The 11,188-nt window shown below is 33.7% G+C and overlaps 1 protein-coding gene across 1 annotated transcript in view; it reads right to left on the bottom strand.

The window, feature by feature from the left end:
* Window positions 1-519: 519 nt before the first annotated feature.
* The window catches only part of LOC122797145 (proline-rich extensin-like protein EPR1), a 36,477-nt gene continuing 25,808 nt past the window's right edge, over window positions 520-11,188 (bottom strand). The window contains exon 4 of the mRNA XM_044065950.1: window positions 520-587. Within this exon, the coding sequence (XP_043921885.1) occupies window positions 520-587 (68 nt within the window). The remainder of the gene's footprint in view (window positions 588-11,188) is intronic.

Below are 11,188 nucleotides of genomic sequence, written 5' to 3'. Positions count from 1 at the left end.
TTGTGAAACACTCTATTATATTTGCCCAAAAAATTATTAAGATTAACATAATTCAAAATAATTTCATTCTTATTATCAATTTCAGCTAGTAACTCATCAATCTTTTTATTGTTAACCCTAACAATAAATTCCATTAGTTCAATACCATGGCGATCAAACATTTGTAACAATTCTTTACACTCAGTCTGTCCCTTTTTTACTCCATTGGGAAATCTAAAGACACGCAGTCCCTTAGGGACTCTGCTCTTAGCCACACACTCAGTTAAATAAGCATTGTCACACTGAAGGTTCCGAACTTTAGTTAACTTCTGTTCAAGTGTGACTAACCTTGCTTCCATAGTATCATTTTCATTAGTACTACTTGTTTTAAAAAACCCAAAGTCATTTTTAATCCAGATCTTAAAACGATCGTTTGTCTGTGGAAGTCCGTGAGTTTCATGTGAAGTGCTAGCCATTTCAACTCCCCCTTGTGCTGTAGCACCCGTTTCCACTGCCAAATGGCCTCGACTCACCGTATGGTTAACAAGTGATGACACCGATGACAACGGTGTAGTCTATATTGCTGTACGCCAGGGTTGTCACAATTTCTATATAGGAAAAATAGAAAGGAGGTTTCAGAGAAGAATTTATGAACACCTATATAGTATTAGGAAAAGGGACAACAACAATACACTATTCTGGCATATTAACCTCAATCCTGAGCACTTTTTCCATTTTGGTATTTTTGGAGGTGGTAGGTATGGACATTAGAGGGGTGACTGGACCAACAAATTGGACAGGGCTGAAATGCGATGGCAAATTCATTTGAATGCCACTGTAGCCCCTGTTATTAATGACCACATTTGTATCAAGCCAGAGTTGAAACATAGGGCTACTAAGATACAGTATTGGTGTTATAATATACCATACTTGTCAAACACTTTGTACTAGTTCAAAATTTTATTTATGTGTTATGTATTGCTGTTTTAGAATGATTTTTTAGGGTGTATGTTTTTAAAGTTTAATTAGTGTGTTAAGTGGGGGGTGCTTATTAAAGGTGTGTCAATGATGTATTACACAGTTTTGAAGAAGTCTTGGATGACGAAAGTGCTTGGCTGACTGTGTTACTACTGAGTCTTTCTTGTTGTGGAATTAAATTTTTATTTGATACTACCGAGTCTGGTTCTTGGCTACTTGGAGTGGTGATTCTGTTTTTTTCTTTCTGCAAACATTTATATTATTTTGCTTGTCATCAGAGATATTGCATCTAGGCCGTTTACTTTTTTCAAAGCCTCAGCAATCTCTGTATATTTTCCCATTATGTATAGTTGCTTCATTTCTGAAATTTCCTTTGTCTAATCCACTTGAACCGAAAATGCACAGCAGCTGCAAACTCTTCAGTAATTTGTTGCCTCACGAATCATACCATAATATTAAGGAGCTTATCATGATTTATGTAATGTGTGAATTTAGCACGTCTTGCACCTGGTAATTTTTTTTTTTTTTACCATATCATTGTGCTTTGCTAACATAAGAGAAATTTCTGTAAAGATCCCCTGGTTAAAACTCTGTTAATCTTTTCTGTGGCCTCTTTGTGCAATGCATTGTTTTGCAGTCAACCTGAAAATATTGCATATAATTTTGATACAGTAACGATCTTCTGTTGTATGTTTGCAGAAGTCTTCACTAGCATTGTGTGTAGAGGCTACCCTCCTGTACTTACCTTGAAATCACACCAACCTGTATGATATGCTTGATAGAGTTCAGAGCTGTCTCCATGGTTAGTGACCCATCACTTTTCTACTTGCTATTTTCCAGTTCTGGAAGCCATGTTTGTTAAACACATTGGTATTTTCCCTGGCAGAGGAAATGTCAGCATGGAAACCAATATACTACATCATCAGACTAAGAATGCTCAATCCATGCAAAACTGGTGAAGTATCTAATAATAAAGGCTGTCCCCGTTTGGTGAAATATATATTTTTGTAGGGAATGATTTAAGTTTTAGCTGCCTGGGTAAGTACTCTGGCTTATACCAGATGGTGCAGGAGGCTTTTTCAGCTGCACTTCACTTATGCAAAGCTCAGGCATTTTATGACTTTTCCCAACATCTTCAAAGTCTGAAGCTTCACAGTCAGATTCCACAATTCCCACTGTGGCATAGTTGTTATATCTGACTTGGTAGTGCTGTCTGTAGTACACTGGTATAACTCTATAGTAAAACTTGTGAAGCAATGAATTCACCTTCCAGTTTCACCTAACCAGTTCTTGATATTTTATGGGAAAAAATTGACAGGTAGCTATTTCTGCAAGGATAGAAAGCACTGTTTCCATTTAGTAAAGTCTGCTTTGCATGATGCTTTGAAAATGTGTCTTTAACACTGTCTTTGGAGAAAGGCATGTTTGATTGCCATCTGCTGTTGCCTCAATGCGGCTATGCCAGTACATTGTCAGAAGTATTTTAGATAGGATTATTAATAATGAATGAAGGCATTTTATGAGTTGGCTTACCAAGACTTGATAGATGAGTTACAGTTAGGTAGTGCAAAACCTGACTCACATTCAAAGAAAATACATTCCTTTCTGACATGACTTTATCTGTAATCTATGTAAATACGTCAAGAATAAGGGCTAAACTCAGCAGTACTCCTATACTGCAAAGATTTTATTTTATTGTATTTTATTTTACATTTGTTGACCAGGCCAGTCAAACTGGATACATGTCCCAGGGAGATAAGCTCCAAGATTAAACTAATGCTATAGGAATACAAGGCAAGATGCTTAAACAGACACACACACACACACACACACACACACACACACACACACACACACACACACACACCACTACACATGCATAGGCTCTGAACACTATATTCACTAAACTCTAACCTCTACCTCAAAAAGCCATACAGAAAATAAAATCAGAATTTCATATGCAATGACAGCATTCAGAAATATGTCATGCGGGGGTCATGGCCAAGATGCCAGTCTGATAGCAGCAGAAATCCATAGCTCTGCTTAGATTTTAATATCCTGACAGGAAATATACTTTAATTTTAGAAAAATCTAACTAAAAGTATTTTAAAAGTTAGATTAACATAGAGTCTATTATTTTCCAAAAATGAATACATAGTCAACAGAATTTTTTAATTTTTCCTGTCAAGAAGTTTTCTACTGGAGATCTCAAGATGAACAACTCAAAGAACCCACACCAGGAGAGTGCAGTGAAGAAAGAACTGCATCTTATAATAACAAACATCCAAGAACTGTCACTGAAAACATGAGCAACGTGAAGAACCCACACCAGGAGAGTGCAGTGAAGAAAGAACTACATCTTATAATAACAAACATCCAAGAACTGTCACTAAAAACATGAGCAACTCAAAGAACCCACACCAGGAGAGTGCAGTGAAGAAAGAACTACATCTTATAATAACAATCATCCAAGAACTGTCACTAAAAACATGAGCAACTCAAAGAACCCACACCAGGAGAGTGCAGTGAAGAAAGAACTACATCTTATAATAACAAACATCCAAGAACTGTCACTAAAAACATGAGCAACGTGAAGAACCCACACCAGGAGAGTGCAGTGAAGAAAGAACTACATCTTATAATAACAATCATCCAAGAACTGTCACTAAAAACATGAGCAACTCAAAGAACCCACACCAGGAGAGTGCAGTGAAGAAAGAACTACATCTTATAATAACAATCATCCAAGAACTGTCACTAAAAACATGAGCAACTCAAAGAACCCACACCAGGAGAGTGCAGTGAAGAAAGAACTACATCTTATAATAACAATCATCCAAGAACTGTCACTAAAAACATGAGCAACTCAAAGAACCCACACCAGGAGAGTGCAGTGAAGAAAGAACTACATCTTATAATAACAATCATCCAAGAACTGTCACTAAAAACATGAGCAACTCAAAGAACCCACACCAGGAGAGTGCAGTGAAGAAAGAACTACATCTTATAATAACAAACATCCAAGCACTGTCACTAAAAACATGAGCAACGTGAAGAACCCACACCAGGAGAGTGCAGTGAAGAAAGAACTACATCTTATAATAACAAACATCCAAGAACTGTCACTAAAAACATGAGCAACTCAAAGAACCCACACCAGGAGAGTGCAGTGAAGAAAGAACTACATCTTACAATAACAATCATCCAAGAACTGTCACTAAAATGAACGAATTCGAAAACAAAATAGATATTATCAAACAAAAATGCAATAAACAACTGGAACTTCTAAATGGAATAGTAAAAAACAATGTGTACAGATTCTTGCCTTTAGAGGAAACAGTAACTGACCTAGATACTAGAGTGACAGAAAATGAACATCACAATGAATTTCTTATGAAACAAAATACCAGACTGACTGAGAAACTGAAAGACCTTAAAAGTAGATCAAGGAGGAAGAGCATAAGAATATATGGAATTTCTGAGAAAGAAGAGGGTGCTAACATGATTCGGTTCCTCAATAAGTGGTTTTCATCAGCACTAAGCATGTCTGAATCCCTCTCTTTTGTAATTGAGAGGGCTCATCAGTCCCTGGCGAACCCAGCTTTATCTCTGAGTTCATATAACCTCAGGTCTATGATAGTGAGATTTTTTTTCATCGGAAGACAAGGATTTAGTGCTGAAATCAGCTTGACTAATTCCCCTATCAAGATGGATGAAAAAGTTATTCATTTTGACAATTACTATACCTCTACAGTCCAGAAGAAAGGAGTGTGTTCCTCTAATTAATTCCTTCAAAAAAAGCCAATATTAAAGCTCAAATTCTTTTTCCTTTCAGAATAAAAATCACCTTGCCAGAAGGAGTGAAGATCTTTGATTCCCTACAAGAAGCAGTAGAATTTATCCAAAAGAAGAAAATACTGTCAGACATAGAAGAAATGGAATGGTCATCCCAGAGTTTGAAGAGATAGGCTGTGAAGGAAGGAGCAAACAAAACTAAGAAACTAAAGGACAAATGAATAAATTCCTTCTAATTTTAAATGCTTTGTTTTATGGATCATAATATATTTGAATCTGGAAAGTCACTATGCTGTAAGGTAATGTGAATCATTTTTATTATTAACTTTCTCTTTTCCTTTCTATATCTACTTCTTCTAATTACATACAGTACTAAGTATTTAAATAACATTCTCTCTCTCCTTTCTTCCTATTCTTTTTTGTTACCAATGTTCATTTTCTCTCTTTTCCCCATTATAAGTACTTTACATACTTTTCCCTTTTAAATAACTACAAATGATGTATGTCTTCTAATTCTTCAGTAATAGTATAATTTGGCTTAATACCAAAGTGCATTTTTTCTAGTGGGTCGGTGGTGGGGTAACAAGGTGTTTCTGATTAGTGTTTCTAACTAGATGTTTTAGACTCTTTGTTTAGATACATTTAAACATTAATCATCATTCTCTTTCGGCTTTTCCCATTAGGAGTCGCCACAGCGGATCATCTCTTTCCATTTCTTCCTATCCTCTGCATCTTGCTCTGTCACACCAACCGCCTGCATGTCCTCTCTCACCACATCCATAAACCTTATCTTAGGCCTTCCTCTATTCCTCTTACCTGACAGCTCCATCCTTAGCATCTTTTTCCCAATATACCCATTATCCCTCCTCAGCACATGTCCAAACCAACGCAATCTTGTCTCTCATGCTTTGTCTCCAAACTGTCCAGCATGAGCTGACCCTCTAGTCACACCGAGTGCAAATCTTAACATCTTTAACTCTGCCACATCCAGCTCTGACTCCTGCCTTTTTGTCAATGCCACTGTCTCCAACCCATATAACATAGCTGGTCTCACTACCTTCTTGTAGACCTTCCCTTTCACTCTTACTGGTACCCGTCTGTCACAAATCACTCCTGACACTCTTCTCCACCCATTCCACCCTGCCTGTACTCTCTTCTTCACCTCTCTTCCACATTCACCATTACTCTGAACTGTTGATCCCAAGTACTTAATCTCATCCACCTTTACCAACTCTACATTAATGGTATTTTATAGATATCTAAATATAAATTTTTATATATATATATATATATATATATATATATATATATATATATATATAGGGTCTATATTAGATGAACGAATTATCAAAATGTCGAGTACAACATGCTCGACACACTTTGATCGAACGTTCATCTAATCGGAAACTGAAAATGCCAAAAACAAGAGTTTCAAAAAGTTTTAGTTGGCCATGGTAGTGAGTGTAGCTTGTGATGTAAAGATACCACACTGTCTGGAATGGCTAGGTAAGTGAAGTCTTTACTTGTGTAAGTATTCATTTTGCGATTACAAGGAAATTGCCCTTTCACCAATGTAGAGCGATCTCGGAGTTGGTGTATATAGTTAGGGGGGTGTGGGGGCACACATCGGGGGGCATCGGTGAAGCCCCCCACTTTGTTTTAAAAGCAGAAGACTGTGTTTAGGTTTTAAAGTTGTTGAATGATGTGAGCATGTAGGGGTTTATATGTATTAGTTGTATGTGTGTGTGTTGCATGTTAGTATAGGAAAGGTGTGGGACAAACAAAACTTTTCGAAACTCCAGTTTTTGGCATTTTCAGAGTTTGATTAGATGAACGATTGATCAAAGTGTGTCAAGCATGTTGTACTCAACATTTTGATCATTCATTCATCTAATACAGACCCTATATATATACTAGGTTCCTTTTTTTTTTCTCTCTCTGGCCCGGTTAATTGGTGGGTAAATGATTGAAATGTTATAATATGATTTCTGATTTGAGGCAGCTGTTGTTACTTCTAAATAGCTGTTTTTATATGAAAGGGTTAATTTTTCATGAGATTGATGTTTTGTGAGGAAACTGGTGGTCTGTGTGACTATTCTAATTGTGCAGATTCATGACATGCACTGACAAGGCAGCTTGAATGTTTTTTTTTTTTTTGCTTTCTGTAAACTCTAAAAGCTTCAAGATCTGAATTTCCTGCAGAAAATGCTTTTTTCTTCACTAGAGACAACTTCTGTTGTGCATGAGCCTATTTAGATACCTTTTAACAAGTTTATAAAGCTGCAGCTTGAGAGAACAACAGTGATGATATTATTTGACCTTTTGAACTTGTTAAATGGTGGTACTTAGAATTCTTTTCTCTTGAAATTCTGTTATCCTTCACTAGATGCTTTAAATGGTTTTTGAAATTCTGTTATCCTTCACTAGATACTTTAAGTGGTAAATAATTAGTTCTGATAAAAGTATTTAACTCCTTTGAAAATGCCTATGTTCTCTTATAGATGCATACATTCTGCAGATTCAATGACAGTGTTAGTAACTAAATGACATCAAGTGAGCTAGGAGCTGCATTAGAAAACTCATTATGCATATTAACATCAGACTTATATAACTAAATGTTTAGCAACTAAACAGAGGGTTGTGAGGCCCCCTTTTTTTCTCTCTCTCTCTCTCTCCCTTCCTGATGAAATACGTCAACATAGATATTGTTAATACATATGAGTAATATGTGTATAATTGCAAAATATAATCGTTATGTTGTAATAAGTGTTTTATATATATATATATATATATATATATATATATATATATATATATATATATTCAACAGATTCTTACATGAAAAATGTTAGATGACTGACAAAATGGTTAAATTATCTGATGTTTCTTGAAAAGTCTTGGAAATAATGACAGTCTTCTTAACCTTCAGCTTCTAATGTTTATACATACTTTGATCTGATGTGTATTTCTGGCATATCTATGAATTAGAGGTGCTATTATCATATGTGACATATTCATATAGCTTCAGATATATTGGACACTCATTCTAATGTATATTTCATAGATTCAGATTTCTTTAGTTGCTTTCATAATGCTTTTCTTTTTTGTTTTTATACTATATTTTAAGCAGAGATGGATAATTTGTGTCTTTTGGTGTTGGAGAGATGGTGGAAGGATGGTTTAGTTAAGTTTTTAACTAAACCAGAAACTTTATGTTTCATGTATGTGTTTGTAAATAGTTTTGGGTTGAAAAAAGTGCTTAACATATGTTACGCATCCATGATAAGTAAGTTTTCAGTAGATTTCAAGTCAACATAGAAGAAAGGTCTTTCAGTTAGTAATAACATACACATTATAGTCAATGGCTTATAAATGTTTATCATTAAATATTAATGGTTTGAACAAAGAGCTGGTTTGATTAAATATATCAAAATGCATAAAGCTCAGATAATCCTTTTACAGGAAACCCATGTATTAAAAACAGATCTACAAAAATACTCATTCAATGGCTATACCATTCTGTCTGATTCATGTTTTAAGACAAAGAGAAGGGGAACTCTTATTCTATGGAGAAATACTTATACTATGCCAAGAATTATAGATACAATTTCAGATCAAGATGGGATGCTAAGCATGGTCAATTTGGAAATCAATAGAAAGTATTATACTTTGATTAATATATACTGGATACCAGGACTGAGTACTAAATATATTGTCAAATATCTGGACCTGATTACTTTAAATGCTAAAGGAGAAATTATAGCAACAGGTGATTTTAACTGCCTATTATCAGACAATGATACTTCTAAAAATGGTAACATAAACCTAACATGTCAAGCCAAGAAGTTAAATGACTTTATAAACCAGATGAACCTTAAAGATATACATGGTCTAAGAGAACATCATTCCTTATTCTACAATCACTATTCATATCAGTTTGGTACACAAACAAACATTGATAAGGTCTTTGTAAAAAATAATATGTACTCTAAAATAAGTGATGTATCTATAATGACTTGTCCACTTTCAGACTATAATGCTATAAACTTTACGTTAACTACACATGAAGATGATTTAAGATTTCTCCAGAGAATTTCTGCTTACATAACTAAGTTAAATGAGTTTAGGGAATGGATAATGAAAGAAATAGACATGTTTATGGAAACAAATGATAATGGTGAAGTGACTGATACTATACTACGGGACACCTTTAAAGTTTATATATATGGTAGAATAAAATCTTGGTACCTTAAAAGGAGAGAGTGAGACAAATAACTTTTAGACTTACAAAAAAAAAACATAGACAACATAAAAATGGATGCAAAACCAAATAAAGTAGCACATAATGAAATGACTAAGTTAAATCAAAAATACTTAGAAGTTCTTAATCATAAGGTAGCCGTAAACCTGGAAAAATTGAAATTACAGTCTTATGCTGTAAATCCCAAATATCTATATAAAATAGCAATAAGATCCAAAAAAGTAAACAATCAAAATCTTATTAAGGAGATCAAATATAAAAGTGATGGTTCAGTTAAGAGTACATCTAACTTAATGGGCATATTAGAAGTGTTCAAAAACTACTATAAAGATATAAATAATAACACACCACTTTTGGAGACAGATAATGTAATAAATACTTTTATTCAAGAAAATATAACTACTAAGGTGTCAATGCAACAAAATAACATATGAAATAAACAAATAACACCAACAGAAATGAAAGAGCAAAAAAAAAAAAATTAAAAGATAATAAAGCTCCGGGACTGGATGGAATCATTCCTGAACTATATAAGATTTTTCCTGAATATATAATAAAGAATATGATGAGTGTCTTTACTATGGTTAAGCAAAAATGCATAACACCCCCCCATCATGGAAATACCCAATTATCTCCCCCATATTAAAACAAGGTAAGGACCCCAAATCTTGTGATTCATATAGGCCAATTTCATTGCTAAACACTGATTATCAAAATTTCATGACAATATTAGCTAATAGGATAAAGAAAATACTTCCTAATCTAATACATAATGATCAGACATGGTTCATTCTTCATAGAAAAGTGCAAGATAACATTATTAAATTACTATCATTAATAGACATAGCATGCAAATACAAAACATAACTAACTATTATCAACCTAGACATAGAAAAGGCTTTTGATTGTATTAGTTGGTCTTATCTACAAAGAATTCTGATTGGTTTTTAATTCTCCTCAGATTTTGTCAACTTATTAATGAAAATTTACAGTGGGGCAGAAGCTTATGTGAAAATCAGATCATGTCTATCCTCACCTCTAGAAATCCTCAAGGGAACTAGACAAGGTTGTCCTTTGTCACTATTATTGTTTGCTCTTTCAATGGAACCTTTTGCTACATATATCAGAAACAAGTAAAATATAAAAGGCTTTCAAATTAATAAGGACTATTGTCTTAAGATGGAATTATTTGCTGATGATATGTTGTCAACTTTGGGTGATATTGATGGTTCTTTACATGATGTTATAAATACCTTAAGCAAGTTTGAAAGAATTTCAGGGCTTAAATTTAATCATAATAAATCCAAAACATTACTAATTAACAAAAAGATCAACAAAAACCTAATAGAGAATAGCCTGTTTAATAGAGACAATGATGTATTAGAATATCTGGGTGTCAGTATAAAGAGTACATGGAAAGAATCTGTTAAACTAGACTACAATAATTTAGTAACCACCATTAGTGAACTATCAAAAGATGGAATAAAATGTTGTTCACAATGGACGATAGGGTCTCTTTAATTAAAATGATAATTTTACTTAAAAATTTGTTTTATATACAGTCATTGATACTACCCCTTCCCAAAAACTTATTTAAAAAATTAGATTCCATGCTACTTAAATTTATATGGTTCCCCTTAAAACATAGGATTGCATATAAATGGCACATTAGAACTTGGAACAGTAATGGGATAGCATTCCCTAGCTTAGATCTTTATTCCAAATCAGTTGTAATTAATGTAATATTACATTGGATCACACCTACCTATATATCCGGATGGAAAAGAATACATGAGATTCATATAACTGATGTCAGAACTATAGAAAATATAAGGAACCATATGGAATACATAGAGTTCATTGGCTTTTACTTGAATTTTGTTTATTTAATAAGAAATTTGATCATTTTTCTTATGGCATTAATCAAATATTTAATAACTTTAAAAATATAATTGATTGTAATTACAACATTAAACAATTCCTATTTCTTATATTCCCTATAGCATACTTCCCTGATTGCCTAGATTCTTTCATCAATGCGATGCAAAAATTAAAGGAAAATAACTTGATATTCTGGCATCAGATTATTGAAAATGAGTATTAAACCACTAAACTCTCTTTTATGTAGTTTTGATAATAGTCAAGATGGTTGTTTATACACTCATTACGGCAGTT

Source organism: Protopterus annectens, chromosome 3.part0, assembly GCF_019279795.1.
Source record: "Protopterus annectens isolate FY-2018-M chromosome 3.part0, PAN1.0, whole genome shotgun sequence".
NCBI lineage: Eukaryota > Metazoa > Chordata > Ceratodontiformes > Protopteridae > Protopterus > Protopterus annectens.
This window is presented reverse-complemented; position numbering and strand designations above follow the sequence as displayed.